At 45.4% G+C, this 15485-nt stretch overlaps 1 protein-coding gene and 1 long non-coding RNA gene across 3 annotated transcripts in view; one reads left to right on the top strand and one right to left on the bottom strand.

Annotated features, from left to right (window-relative positions):
• Positions 1 to 3: 3 nt before the first annotated feature.
• TMEM115 (transmembrane protein 115) lies at positions 4 to 11164 on the bottom strand. The gene is made up of 2 exons (XM_035106053.2): positions 9675 to 11164; positions 4 to 5328 (listed from the first exon to the last, which is right to left on the bottom strand). Exons 1-2 carry the CDS (start codon positions 10526 to 10528, stop codon positions 5115 to 5117), a joined length of 1068 nt encoding a protein of 355 aa, XP_034961944.2. The 5' UTR covers positions 10529 to 11164; the 3' UTR covers positions 4 to 5114.
• A 243-nt stretch (positions 11165 to 11407) lies between these two features.
• The window catches only part of LOC118080595 (uncharacterized), a 46748-nt gene continuing 42670 nt past the window's right edge, over positions 11408 to 15485 (top strand). For both annotated transcript variants that reach the window (XR_009557117.1, XR_009557116.1), the window contains exon 1: positions 11408 to 11937. This is a non-coding gene — a long non-coding RNA (uncharacterized LOC118080595). The remainder of the gene's footprint in view (positions 11938 to 15485) is intronic.

Below are 15485 nucleotides of genomic sequence, written 5' to 3'. Positions count from 1 at the left end.
TATGCTCAAGCAGAATTCACGAGATACCTGGTATCTGCAGATAACATTGCTCTTTCTTGCTGGCATCACATCTGTTAATTACAATTTTATTCTGCCCTAGTCAGACCTCATCTAAAGTACTTTCTGCAGTTCTGGGTGCTGCATAGGCAAATCGGAACCGGTTCAGAAGAAGACACCAAAGATAGCTAGTGGGGTGGAAAGCCAGTCTAATGAAGAAGGCTTGAAAGAACTGGCATATTTAATGATAGCACTTTTCAAATACCCAAAGGTCAGTTACACAGATTGTTCCCTGCAATCCCAGAGGACAGGACTAGATCTAATAAGTGGGGGGGGGGGGCTTATTGCAGCTGAATGTTAGAAAAGCCGTTTTAATGACAGTGAAATCAGTTGCTGAGGTTGATGGGCTCTTCCTCATTGGAAGTCTTCAGGCAAAGGCTGGGCAATCATCTTATGGATGGTGTAGCTCAGGATTTCCGATGCTGAGCAGGGATTGGCCTAGATGGCCTACAAGACTCCATCCAACTCTTATGATTCTATGAATGTGTTCACCGAGTTACCAGTAATTGTCATACTGATTATTACCAATAGGTGGCACTACAACAGTAAGGGATAGCAGAGATTTAACAATTATTTCTGCCCCTGGGTAGAAAAGAGCTGTTCTGGGAAGCCTCTGGTGTTGGCAAAATTCTCCAATGCCTTCAGGGTGCACCAGTGTGTTTCCTAAGTGTAATGTGGCTGAAGGATGATAGTAAAACAACAAGTAGAGCCTAATTGCTATTTGAAAGCATAATCGAATCCAGAGTGATTCTGCAGCTGCTCCTTTAATACTGTGCTAATAGTAAAGCTCCCTGTTCCGGGGTGAAGTAAACTGCAAGGAGTCAACGGGCAGCTTGAAAATACCTGTTGGTGCCAAAAATTCTTTCACAGCAGCCCAGAAATTTAGTTATGAAACTAACAAGGCCTAGTGAACTTAGTGCTTCCCTCCTGTGATTTTAGACAGCATGTCTTGGCAGCCAAAAAGGATACAATGACATCTAAAGTGACACCTAAAGCTGATGCAGTACCAGCAGTTCATAAGTCTCCCATAAATTTCTATAGGACCAAATATTATGAATGGGTATAAAGTTAAATTCCACCTACAAAGCAGGATTGTACGGCTGTAGAGAGAAGTGGTACATTTGACTCCCCTGTTGCAACAGTTTTAGGAAAACTTCCAACTATTGTATACCTCTCCTGATAGTGAGCATTTATAGGTGGATATTTCGCATCAGCAATATTTCTCTTAAACCAGGCATCCCCAAACTGCGGCCCTCCAGATGTTTTGGCCTACAACTCCCATGATCCCTAGCTAACAGGACCAGTGGTCGGGGAAGATGGGAATTGTAGTCCAAAACATCTGGAGGGCCGAAGTTTGGGGATGCCTGTCTTAAACAGAAAATGAGAAAAAAGTTATAAAGAAGGATCCTATAGGAACTAGCTCTATGTAGCTGTGATTGACATGCATCATTTGGGATTTAGACCAGTGCTCTACCTATCTTGCAAGGGCCCAGTATGCTCTTCAGAAGAATGACTTAGTACTACACCATGGCACCTGGCTAGCACACATCACTGAAGCATCCAACTGGCCTTACTGGGTCATCTAGCCCCACATTGCTTACTTTGATTGTACTGGCTTTTGACAGCCTGCAATCTTCCTTTTTTTAAAAAATGGAAAATGCCTTTTACTTCCTAAGTAAGAAAGACCCAGAATATAAGGACTGCAGGTTATCCCTATGGGATTCCTTTCCTGAAACCTTTGCTGAGTCCACAGAAGACCTTCCACATACACCCCAGGATGCTGCATTCATTATCCTCTGCTGTACTAGAATGTCGCCCAATACAAAACATCTCCCTAACAGGAATGAGATCTCCAGGTATAGGGCAGTATATAAATAACAACAACAACCCACCCACAGGCCATAAAACCTTCCCACATACTGAATGCAAGGGTATGAATTTAAGTAAGGATTCCTTAGAACCTTTGTTAGTGCTGTGTCTCTAGTAGCCAGCTATCAATCAGCTTCAGTGCAACAGTGGCTACTGTTAATGCCGTCTGTTGGCACAGGTCCCTGGTATTGTATCCTTGTTCCAGGATGAGACACAGGATTTGGAAATTACAAATCATGGTTGTTTGCAAGTTATGACCAACATTTATGGTACAAGGCTTAAAGTTGGGACAATCAGGGTGGTGTTGTGAAGCACCCAGTAGAATAATAGTCATAAAAAAATTGTAGAGTTGGAAGGGACCATTATAATAATAATAATAATTTATTATTTATACCCCGCCCATCTGGCTGGGTTTCTCCAGCCACTCAGAGGGTCATTTAGTCCAACCCCTGCAATGCAGGAATCTTTCGCCCAATGTGGAGCTCAAACCCACAACCCTGAGATTAAGAGTCTCATGCTATACTGACTGAGCTATTCCAATACATTTCCTATCAAAACCGAGTGAGGCCCAGCATCTTTCTGAGATTTAGTACTGTACAAAAATCTTATTCTGTGACAGAATCAGAACCTGGCCTAAGCGTATTGAAACACTGTATTTCTTATGCGTCTCATCAACGCCCCCCGCCTGCACCCTAGAAAGAGATTACAATGGCTTAGAACTCAGACAGCTGCATTAGTATTAGATATTATAGGATGTACCTACCTAAGGAAGTCAGTTACGTCTTCTTGAAAAATTATAAAATTGACCCCATCAAGCCCCTCAACAATCACTACTTCTTAATGAGCATCACGTTTAGTACTGTTAACTTCACACAAGATGAATTTCCTACATGTAAATGCTTCCTTGTAGAAAACAGTGAGTGAAAGAAGGGATGAAATGAGAAAGTACAGGTAACTCCCAATTTACATGGGGGTTACATTGCAAGGCAAAATCGCGTAAATTTGAAACACCATTGAAAAGCCTCCAAACACCCTGTTCCACTCCTGCCCCTCTTTGTGATGTTTTCGCGTCACTTCTGGGTTTGGCACGGTCGCGCACATATTGGATGTGCCTAAAATGGTTGCTGCCTGTATTCCAAATGTGTGGCGATAAAATTATATTTTTCGTCTTTTTATTAATCTACCAAAGCAACACACGAAAAAAGTATACAACTGCCTTTCACAGCAACTTGCCAGGTGAGATTTCCTTTTGGTAAAGGAAATTCATATTGTGTGAAGCAGCTCTTAGTACAGGTGCCTTCTGAGCAGGTGTAAGTACTCAGTTAAAAGAGTTTTGCAGACATCAGGCCTGAAATCCCCAGTCTGTCACTTGAAGCTCCCTGGGCAAACCTGGGCCACCCATTACTGCATAGTGGTACCTTACACGGATGCTGCAGGGGTGAAAAGGGGCGAGGAAAACAACAACACCCTAGATAAAAGCAGGATAGAAATATAAGAAGACTTAGAAGTTACCTGAAAAGATGTCAAAAGTCAAGCCTTCAGAAGTGAAGTGACTGTCCTTCAGTCTTTTATGCCAGTAAAGCTAATCTCTTCCCTAAATTGCTTGAAAGCCTTTTCAGCCTTGTGTCTGTGTTCTTCAGCTGTAAAGCTGTCTTGAGTGAGCCCACAAAAGAAGACAAGACCCCAACATTTGGAAGCTTGGGACTCCAACTAGGAGGCTTACATGGTCATATTTTACAAAGCCAATCAAGAAACATTCTTCAAAAGAACTGTTTATTGATACTGAAATTGTGTTTCATTACCTGGTTGACAAAACCTCATGTGGTCCTTTAAAAAAATTATCACAACATTGTCTCACACTCTCTTCCTGTTCTGCTAAGTGTCCCCTCACCCAGTCCTCCAGCTGGGTGAGTTGTACCCTTTGGGATACTTTGGGGTTGGGTGTCAAGGCAAAACATCTTAGGCCTTGCCAACCCACAAAAAAAGAAAGGGAAGAAAAAGCATCTCATCCCAGAGGAGAGGAAGAGGCTAATAAAGATCTAACCAAAGAGAAAAAGCAGGCATCAGAAGAAATGTTAAGGGTCCCACAAAAAGCACCTTTAAAAATAATACAGAACCAGCAAGATATATTCTACTGTAGCAAGGAGTTCATTTCAACACCCTGTGAATGTATGGGCACCCCACCTAAGACAAAGCAGCTTTGTCATTTGAATCACCGCAAAAGGAAAATGAAGAACCACCAAAGGCTAAAGAACAGAAATGAAATTAATTCCCTACGAGTCCTGTGGAAAATCTGAGATAATGCTTTTCCACAAGGTAGTCCACATACTAGTAGCAACCTGCTCTTTATCCCTAAAGCCATCACTGTCAAGAATTCAAGAGGTGGACCGAGTGGCTATGCTGTTATTAAAAAGGCTTTAAGCTGCTGGTTCTGCGAATGCCTAACCCAGCAACTTGTTTTGGCAGAGCTCCCCAGGGCTACCAAATCTGTAAGGAGGGAGGGTTAATACAGCAAAGCATTTGTTTAAAGTGCTTGCTCGTTTAATCAACAACAAAGCCAACTCTGAAAGGAAAAGGGGGGGTTGCAGAATTGTTTTGACAACCAATGCTGCCAAGGTAAAATAAAATCAAGAGGGAAAGTGCTGTGTTGCTTGCTGAGCTTGCTCTGGGATGCCCTGGTGGGCTTATACAGTGGCCTAGCAGTTACAGCTCAAAAACAGGAGCCAGGCTGGGCAAGCCAGGGCCCCCCCACAGGTTGACTGGAACTGCCAGCCAGAAGGAGCTAAACACGCACACACATACATGTGATAATAGCCACAATGGCAGCTACTTGTTGGAGATTTTGCAGGTTGCTTTATTCAGATGAACGCTCCTTATTGGGCTGAAGAGATGCAGCTCTCCCTCTGGCCTGCCAATTCTGAGAAATTCTCAATTCCAGGCATCCCTCTGATGACAACAACCCAAATCCCAGATCTGTGCAAACAGTTTTCACCATGAGTCCTGGGACTTGGCATCAGCCAAGTGTGGCGGATAAATGTTGGAAGGGACATGTGGTCTCCCTCAGGGCCAGCAGGCACAGTGTTTTGCTTCCTGCAGAACAGGCAGCACTGTGAGGAAGGGCATGTGAAGGATCATTAGCAGCTCTGGCACACAGGGACACGTAGAAGAGGAGGGCAGGTGCCTCATGGTCACAACTGAGAGGGAGCATCCTCAAAGGTAATGAGGCTGGACTCCTGGCTGCCTGCTTTCCCTGCAGTGACAGAGTCCCGGCTCTTCTCGGGGAGCAATGGAGTATCAGCCTTGATGTTTTCTTCTTCTTCTTCTTCATCCTCCATGCTGGGCCATGATGACTGATCTTCTACATGCTTCAACCGCTCATTCAGTGCCTTCAGGGCCAGTTGTCTACAGAATGAGAAAATGACCCATAGTGAATGTAGGTTAGTTTGCATATTAAGTGGCATACATTTCATGAGAGGGGTATTTTCTTGTGCAAGTCACCAAAGGAGTCCAGAGACCCTCTAAGGCTGGGAAGGCCACAGACACCCTTGGCCAACCCTCCATGGATGGAAAGCACAACCCCAGTCATGTGCATTAAGAGTGGAAGTGGAGATGGCTCTGTGAGCAACAGCATGCAAAATGATGTGCCGTTGCAAGCAGAGATGTTGTTGTTGTTGGCATATGTCTGTCATGGCAGACAATGGAATGTGTCTCTGGGGTGAAGTCAAACTGCTGCACACATCGTGCTCCTTCTGGGGCAGTTGGTCCACCTTTGGTCCCCATCCTGCACTCAACTCTCACCTGTGGCTCCTAGAAACTCTCAGCATGCGACAGCGGCCACACCCCAATAAATGACTTTGACTGGCTGGCTAAACCAGATGAGGGTAGCTGATGGGTGTCAAACCCTTAGTGAGTTAGGGAATTCCTTTGCATGCAAAGACAGGCTCCAGCGGATAGAGCGGATGAGCGGTCAAGAAGGCAGTTTCCACACATGCTGTAGAGGGAAGTGAGAGGCAGATGGAGCTTGTCAACCTGGGAAGGCAAAACATCTATGAGAAGGAAAACTCTGATTCTAAACCTCTGCTGCCTTGTGGGATATCTCCAGGAGATGAAAAAGCTTAGGAGTAAACCCTACACAAATCTGGAGGGAGTCCCTAAGACTGTTGGATGGTTCCTCGTATGTCTCTTTCTGGCAACTCCTGCAGCCATGCTGGCACCGAACATTGCTCTGCTTCCCTTTGGACCACGTCAGCGAGGCCAAGAGGGGGGTCTTGTTGTCTGAGCAGCCCAGGACCACCATACACACTGCCCAGGCTTGAGCCCTGGGGAGGTCACTTCGGTGCTGCTAACGCAGCGGTTTTACTTCACCCCGGAGGTGCATTCCATTGCTTCTCGATATAGACAGATGCCAACAACAACCATTTTGGAAATGTTGCATTTCCTCATTTTCACCTAAAAACAGCATTTAAGGCTACATTCAGCTATTCTGATAATCTTCACAGGCATGAGGAACCTGTGACCTCCAGATGTCACTGGCCTCTAAATTCTGTCACCCCTATCAATTAGTCATGCTGTTTGGGGCTGACAGGAGCTGGATTCTACCAGCATATGTACAGCTACAAGTTCCCTATTCTCAGATGTACCAGCACTTAACCTTGATATTCAGAGAAGAGGTAGTCTTGCTGGGTCCTATCTACTTCTGCCTTTGATACAATCAAATAATTATTTAGATCTGCACCAAATTGCTCATCATAATCAGATAGTCATCATTTAATTGTTCCAATATGCATGCAGAACCCCTAAAAAAACAGGGGGGGCTAACCCTGAGCCCTCCAGGGATTGCTGACCTGCAGTGTGCATCATTCCTGAGCACTGGCCATGCTGGCTGGGGGCGCTGATGGAGAGTTTGAGGCCAACAATATTCAGAGCACCAATCCCTAGCTTACAGAATATTTCCATTCTTCAGGTGAGTATTTTACTAGCACAAAATGAATACATGTGGAGTCTTTGCTTTCCTTGAAGAAAATAGTAAGGGATTTGTCATATCCATTCTGCTTGGAGCTCCTGTGCGAGCAAGGCTCCCTTTGTGCCAATGGCAGAGCTCCAAGCATGCCATTGGGACATGTGGGATAAGCTTATCCTAAGCTGAAGAAAGCTGGCAAGCCTTTAACAGACACAATAGATCTTCTGCATATGTAATTGGGGCAATAGTTGGCTCATTTAGCACAATGTTGTAGTAGGTGATTTTAACACCTATATTTTAGGCAACATAGTTAAAAATCACACCTAGCTTTGTCAAAAATGCTTCAGAGCTGAACACTGCTGAAAGCTGTATTAGTGGAACGCGCTGAACACAATTATATCTTACACACACAGTGCTATTAACTGCCTGACAACTTGACTTAATCATTCAATTTGCTCTGGGCATTCAGAGTTCTGCATTTTGATGGTGTAAGGTGCACAATAATGACTTTCAACATCAGATTCTTTCAGCTCTTTCATTTGGAAATGCGAAACTTAAGTTTAAAGCAAGAGACATATATAGGTGTGGCAATTACTGAAATTGCTGACTTGCTTTAGACTACTAAAATTCCGGATTCCTACAGTCTTCAAACAGGACTAAAGCAAGATAAAAGTATACAGTGGTACCTCATATTACGTATCGTTCCCCTTACGAATGTTGTGGGTTATGCGTTCCGCTAACCTGGAAGTAGATGCCCCTTGTTGCGACCTTTGCCCTAGGATGCGAGCAGAAGTTGCGCTCCAGCAGCAGCAGGAGGCGCCATTAGAGAAAGCGTGCTTCATGTTACGAGCCGTTTCCTGTTACGAACGGACCTCCGGAACGGATTAAGTACGTAACACGAGGTACTACCGTACACTTTTGCATTTTTTAAAATGTATGCTAGTAATCTATGAAAAGCACAATAAGATTTTAAGTTGGACACTCACTAGCAGTGTTTAACTAGACAGTTTGCAAAGAAGAGTTTTTGGTTGTTTATTTATGAACCAAAAACAGATCTTAGAATTTCTTTTTTTAAGAAACGTTCTTGGAGTTAGTGTGACTACAAAAACATGACTACTCTACAATTGAACTAAGCTTTAAGTGTCAATACATAGCATCGCTGGCAAAGGACAAGCTGGCTACAATCCTATGGCGGAACTTACTCCCAAGTGAATGTAGAAACTCAGAACTGCACTGTTAAGCTCTTCAGTTTGACAGAGGAGTAAATTTTATTGTTTTTATTTCAGCAGCAGTGCTATTTTCACATTCAGTTAATTACACCTACGTTTACTAGAACATCTAAATACTCATTAATATACTTATTATAACAACAAAATATTAATAGTTTTGACTTTTAAAGGTTTTTGCTTGTTTTTTAAACAAGTATTTGTATGGATTAAATGTTTTTGTATGGATTCTGTGCACAAAGAAAAAATTAATGCAACTTCTCTTCATAGGTCTGAACTAGTTAGTGTATTTGCAGTCAAAGTTAGAATTTCTGATATATAAGCTAAACGTAGGTTACAGGCACCATAATGGAATGTCTAGGCTCTTTTCCCCCAGTTGAATTTATTACTATTATTATCACTTACATTTCTACATTGCTTTATATTTTAAAGAATGAAACTCAAAGCGGTTTACTACATATTATAACATCAAACAAAACAATCCAGAATAAAACAAATTCAAGCTTCAAGGAAAATATCTCAGGTCGTTCTCTAAGTGACATTTTGCTTTTCCCGATCACCAACCTGGCATCCAGAGATCTCCATGTGGTCGCAATTGGATCCACACTAGTCATAAGATGCACCTGTTGCCTGGCTAGTTTCTAATACTGTTTGTGGTGTATTTACAGATTTTCTAAAATCTGCTACAGACAACCCCTGCATTTCCACAGCACCATGTTGTTTCTGCAATGTGTAAAAGGGAGACAAGTACCTATGCAAGTACATGGGGGAAACTTAACATGGAGACCTCAAACTATCAACTCCTATGTTCACGTTTCCCATCTGTTTGCATACACATCTGAAGTGACATGAAGGAATTGTACCAGACAAGTGTTCCCTGCAGGGACAGCCCAGCACGTACTGTTTGCTGAATCACTGGGTGCATAAGGACATACTAAGTACATCAGCCTGCTGACTACAACTGGGCTAAAGGTAAAGGTACCCTTGACCGTTAGGTCTAGTCGCGGACGACTCTGGGGTTGCACGCTCATCTCGCTCTATAGGCCGAGAGAGCCGGCGTTTGTCCACAGACAGCTTCCAGGTCATGTGGCCAGCATGACTAAGCTGCTTCTGGCGAACCAGAGCAGCACACAGAAATGCCATTTACCTTCCCACCAGAGCGGTACCTATTTATCTACTTGCACTTTGACATGCTTTCGAACTGCTAGGTGGGCAGGAGCTGGGACCAAACAATGGGAGCTCACTCCGCTGTGGGGATTCGAGCCGCCAACCTTCTGATCGGCAAGCCCTAGGCTCTGTGGTTTAGACCACAGCACCACCCGCGTCCCGCACAACTGGGCTACTCCTATACAAAGACAGAACAAGCACACTGAGCTTCAAAGAAATCTTGAATCCCCAGAATTATTATTTTTTAAAGATCCTGATAGGCACAAATGGAATACCAGCAATATGGAAGACACTTTTAAAATATTGAATTAGATTACTTCTCCATTTCCTTCTCACCAATATTCAACAGTGGATATATGTAGTCTCCAGAAAGTTTTATATTGCAGGAATATTACCTTCTCCGTTCAGCATCCTGAGGATCTGTTCCTGGTAGGCTGATAGTAATAGATGAAGGGGCACCAACATCATAACGTTTCACTGTTTTTCGACAGACTTTCACTTTGACCAAGATGCTGTGCACAAGGTTGGCTAGGAAGCCAACTACTGGTTGTAGGATCTCAGGGAAAAATGTGGCAAATGCAAAGTGGTCTGACATATCACCACGTCCTCGGCTGTGCCTTTGGTAAAAACGGAGATATATCCAACTGGAGAGGACTCCAAAACCATAAGAGGCCAAGACATTGCTTTCGATGAGGGTGGTCAATCTCAGAACCGCCAGGATCAGGAGCAAAAGCATGGGAACAACCTTCATCCGTACCTGAGGTACCTTCAAGACAGTACTGTCACCCATGGTCTGTTTGAGAGCCACCAAGACACCACCAAGGAAGCCCAACATGCCATAGATGCGAATGGTAAACAGGTAAGAAAGATTGAATGATGCCATATAGGTGAGAAGATAAGCAAAGGCCCCCAGAAGCCCCACTGATACATTCACCACTGCAAAGAAGATCAAGAGCTCCAGGGCTCCCCATAGTGGCTCCAGCAGCCTCCCTGCCACCACTATAGTAGCCAGGCTCACACCTACATCCCAGATGTGTTCTTCCACCACACTGTGGGTTGCTAATGTCCAAATCCAAAAGTTGGGCGGGAAGAGAAACCCAGGCGTCACCCCGAGCCCATACACAGTGTCCACAGCAAAGGAGAGAAAGTAGAGCAAGATGACGATGGCACATATGGACTTCACCACGACACTGGTGCTGGCCAGAGCAGCCAAGAAGTGTTGCCGAGCTACTGGGAGGTATCTGTTCATCTTTATACCCACAAGCCCTGCCCCACGAGTCAGGGTCCAAGGTCCAAGAGTCTTCGCTTGAGGGGCGAGGGGTTAAGGCGTTGTTGGTGGCCCGGAAAACCCCCTTTCTTTTCCTTAGCACGGATTCGCGGTCGATTCCATCGCCGCCTTCCACGGATCGCCCAAACGGAGGCGACAGCTGCTTAAGCCACAGGCAGCTCTGTATGGAGGAGGAGGAGGAGGAAGGAAAGGCCTTTTATCCGGCTTCGTCCCGAATGGGAAACATGGGCACCTTCGCGCCCTACTTTCCTTTGCTCCCGAGGAGGGACCGCTGCACCCTCTCCCCGCCGCACAAGCGCGGCCCTGCAGCACCCACCGAGGGCGGCTTCCTTAGCGGAGCGGAGCGAGAGAGGCGCGCGCTCCGGAGCTCACGGGACGGGCAAAGCGGAGGCGCAGCTCGCTCCCTCCCGCAGCCGAGCCCCGCGCAAGCCCCATTCAGCCCGCCGGCGGGGGCGGGGGCCGCTCAGGGAAGGCCTCGCTTCGGCCTGGTCGCCTCCGGAAGCCGGGGCCTCGGCCGCTCTGGTTGAGGCCGACTCCCAGGAGCCTTCTCGCCGCCACTTCCCTCTCCAGGCCAGCACTCCGCTCCTCAGCAGGGATCCGCTCAGACGCAAACAAACAGCACAGCTGCGCACGCGTGGCTGTTCTATGAGTTGCGCGGGGCACGCCGGGAAATGGAGGCTCGGCTCTAGCGCGCGGCAGGTGCTGCCCGCGGCGAGAGGACTGCGAATCCCAGCATGCATCGGGTTGCGGCGTCTGCGCCGGGAAGCGCGGGAGTGGGGGCGGGACAAAGAGGCGCCTGGGAGGCGGGGGCTTAGGAGGCGTCCCGGCTGTGAGGAAAAAGCGGCCGGGTAGGGCGCGGCTCTTGCGGCCCAAAGCGCAATGGTCGTTGGCGAGCAGATTAGGAAGCTGGTCTGGCCGCTTGGCGGAGTGGCGGCGTCACCCACAGGATCTCCTCCTCCTCCCGTTTGCTTTGCCTCGTCACGGTAGCTTGTGCTTGGCAAAGGACCGAAAGCATTGGCACGTGCATGCAGGAATAGGAAGCCCGCCCTCCTGGGTGGGTGGTTGGTGGAGGGGTGCAGCCCTCTCCAAAGCATTTTTAGTCGCAAGTGAAATCCATTCCGTTTAGTTTAACGGCGCCGCCCTGCCGAGTAAAAGGCAGCACGTATTTCGAGAACGAGAAACGAAGCCAAAGGTTGCAGTATATTAAATACACAGCTACAGCTGTGAATTTCCAAGGCCTTTAGCACGTCTGCGCTTCTGAAAAAGTAAAGCTGTGCACACTTGGGAGTCAGCCGAACTGAACTCGCGAAGACATATTTCTGTGTAAATCTGCAGAGGATGAAGCTATACAGTTTCGGGCTTCAGAGAGGGTTAGTTCAAAGCTCTGATACACCCTTTCTATTTATCATGAGAAAATTGGGAGGGATTCAGAATGGTGTGGAAAATGAGGCCCAGAATTGATTTTCTGCTGTTACATCCTCTGTGCGATGAAGTTTCCACAGGGATACAGTATTCCCCCTTTTAAATAGATGCCCCTTATAGCGACATTTCAATTTGTGGTGGTTATGCAAGGCTCAGCCAAGTCCAGTTATGGCCTGCACTTTGTTACATTCAGAGTTTAATTTTGAAAAAAAAACGGTGGGCACTATCCAGCCAAGTTCAGGCACTTTAAGGGTTACTGTCCTTTAGACCCTCAGTTCATTGGGATATGCTTTTGTAGACATGCATAGAATTGGACTGGGCATTGTACAAGTGGGAGAGTTAAGCAGTTGATCACGTTTCTGCTACAGAAGTGAACAGGAAAAATATACACTTTACAATGACTGCAATGTGTCTGTTTAATTTAAGGAGCATTTGCTGTTTTATTTCCCATTTCATATCATTCACAGTAGTTAGAGCAGGCACCCCCAAACTTCGGCCTTCCAGATGTTTTGGACTACAATTCCCATCATCCCTGACCACTGGTCCTGTTAGCTAGGGATCATGGGAGTTGTAGGCCAAAACATCTGGAGGGCCGCAGTTTGGGGATGCCTAAATTAGAGCAATGTTACTGTCAGAGAAGGTTGCGGCTACTCTTGAGTAAAGACACTCCACTCCATCTTGTATTTCAGCGTTTTATTGTGCATACTATTTACAGTGCAAGAGTATTGGCAAACATGACTGCTCAGTCCGTGTCAGAACCCCGCAATGGCTTCCTGGTTTTTGCCCAGCATAAAAGCCTGGGCATCCCAAAGCGCCGCCCCTTAGCTGGTGGGCACACGCCTCAATTCGGGCGTCGGGGAAAATGGCCTCCCTGTGTCTGATAGCTGTCTCAAGTCCTCCTCCCCTTGCTCTCCCTCAGAGCGGTTCTTGGCTCTCTAACATGCGAGAGCCCCCTCTCTGCTCACTTCCTCATTCCTTTCTTCTGACTCGCTACTGATGCTGCTGCTGGGAGAAGAGCTGGTGAAGATGATGGGAGGGGGCTCTCTGTAAAGAGACCCCCTGACAGTTACCAACTCAGGATAACTAGACAACTAATTTTTTAAAATTTAAAAGGCTCAATTTTTTTATAGCAATGTAATTGAGAGCAGAAGTACATGCTAACCTTGTAAACACAGGAATGGAGGGAATGGTGGTCAGGGTAGGGTTGCTTAACGCTTCCCCCAACTATCAATTCTCCCTGCAACTCTTCCCCCTTCAGTTTATATGTAGTTCCTGCTTAAGTTTCATAAAACTGTTTTGTATTCCAATATGCCAGCCTCTATTTCTCATGAAGGAATTACCCCCTGGCGGATGTAATAATTACTAAAAAGTTTGTGTGCCAACAATTTAGAATGGAATGCAGAACTTTGTTTCCTAAGTACATGTGAGGTAAACACCTTTATGAGAAAACTAGTAAAGTTACTTGCTCTAGGAGAATGCAAAGGCATAGGAGCAAAAGTACAAAGCCTCCTGATTACTTTCTTACAAACATGGAGTCTGGTCAGTAGCAAAAGTGATACATGACTTTGTACTTTAGTGTCTGGAAACACACAGCAATACATGTGACATAAACAGAAATCAGCAAAGTGTAATGTGGCACTAGAAAGATGGACAAAATTGTGGGCCTGAGCCCATTTTGTCTGCAGAAGTTAATCTGCCATAATACTCTTTGTGGTTTTTGCTGCAAAAGACTCAGCTACCCTCCTGGAATTGCAAACAGAAACCAGTTTTTCTTCATTGTTTCTCCAAGGACTGGATAAGCCAGGATGCTACCAAGTAGCCAACACCACAAACTGAGGCCCTTGACTATGGTGTGTTCTTCTATGGGGAGATACAGTGGAGCCTCGGGTTACGTTGCCTCTGGTTTACGTCACCCTCGGCTTGAGACGGGTGCAAACCCGGAAGTACTGGAATGGGTTACTTCCGGGTTCACGCCATTCGTGCATGTGCAGAAGCACTAAATCACATCTGCACATGCGCAGAAACGCTAAATCGCGTGTGTGTGCAGATTCGATGCTTTGGGTTGCGTCGTTTTCGGGTTGCAGCGGGGTCTCCAGAACAGATCCCTGCCGTAACCCGAGGTTCCACTGTAATATCTTCTCACACAACAGGAGAAAAGTGGCTATATTTTCTATGTCATAGCAAATATTCTATCTTGTGTGTGACATATCCTAGACCAGCCAGTGTTGTATGATTAAAGCGTGCGTTGGGGCTGATGTCATAATACATAACATTTGCATAGCACTCTTCGAATGTTCAACACACCTTGTTTCATTATCTCAGTAAAGTGTCGTGCATGGTTAAGGGGGGGCTGACAAGTGTGTGGACTTCAAAATGTGGTTTTATCACAGTGTCCTTGAATTCAGTATTTTTTTCTCATTTCAGATTTGCATTTCCTTCAACATGTAATGATAAAGTAAAATTAGTGAGGGTTGTATCCAAAGACGTCCTACTCAGAATAGACCCATTAAAAGTGAAAAACCTGCATTAGTCATGTCTGTTAACTTGGAATTGGTCTACTCTGAGTAGGACTAGCATTGGATAGATGCTTTGTTAGTCTATGTCAGGCATCCCCAAACTTCAGCCCTCCAGATGTTTTGGACCACAATTCCCATCTTCCCTGACCACTGGTCCCGTTAGCTAGGGATCATGGGAGTTGTAGGCCAAAACATCTGGAGGGCCACAGTTTGGGGATGCCTGGTCTATGTGGTGTGCAAACAGCTCTGCAGTGTACATCCTTCTGAATTAGCACCTCTTCTTCCAATGTTTTAGTCATCACAATACAGTCCTGATTTAAAGTGGAATTGTGATCCTGTGAAATGAAAGAAACGATGGACCTAATTATGAATGCTTATTAGTTGCAAACTTGATTGTGGATTAATGCCAGTCAAGTTCTCTGTAGACTTCAGTTACTAGCATTTACAAAATACTCAACAGCTGTTATGAGAAAATATTTTTGCAATTATCTTTTATCTAGGACTTATTTCAGTGGCACCCTGCTCTCTTGACCACATACTTTGAATCCACAAAAATATTGTAGGCAACTGAATGTCGTGTCTCTTATTTTGATTTGTGTAGTGCAACAGACTTCAGAGTTACACACAGATATCTAGGCACATGGGACATGCATCTTTCTTGGTAATGTACATCTGAACAGTTGACTAGGTTGTTTTTTTCACTTTGGAAGTTGTGCACACCCTCTGAATCACACAGCTGTGTATATTTAAAAAGGGAGTGGAGGTATAGAGAGGCACAGCTATTATTTCCATTTTGTTTGTCCTGTCTATTATGTGCAGAGGAGTTATCATGCTATTATTACTATTATTAAGCACCATGCAAGGCTGAAATGTAATTGGGGCATGCTTTGACTTATTTGAGAAGGCCCCAATTTCGTGTGAATCGATAGAGCTGTCCATGTGCATAGGTTATTCTCAGGCTTCCTTATACCATAATTCTG

The sequence above is a fragment of the Zootoca vivipara genome, chromosome 2 (genome assembly GCF_963506605.1).
Source record: "Zootoca vivipara chromosome 2, rZooViv1.1, whole genome shotgun sequence".
NCBI classification, from domain to species: domain Eukaryota; kingdom Metazoa; phylum Chordata; class Lepidosauria; order Squamata; family Lacertidae; genus Zootoca; species Zootoca vivipara.
This window is presented reverse-complemented; position numbering and strand designations above follow the sequence as displayed.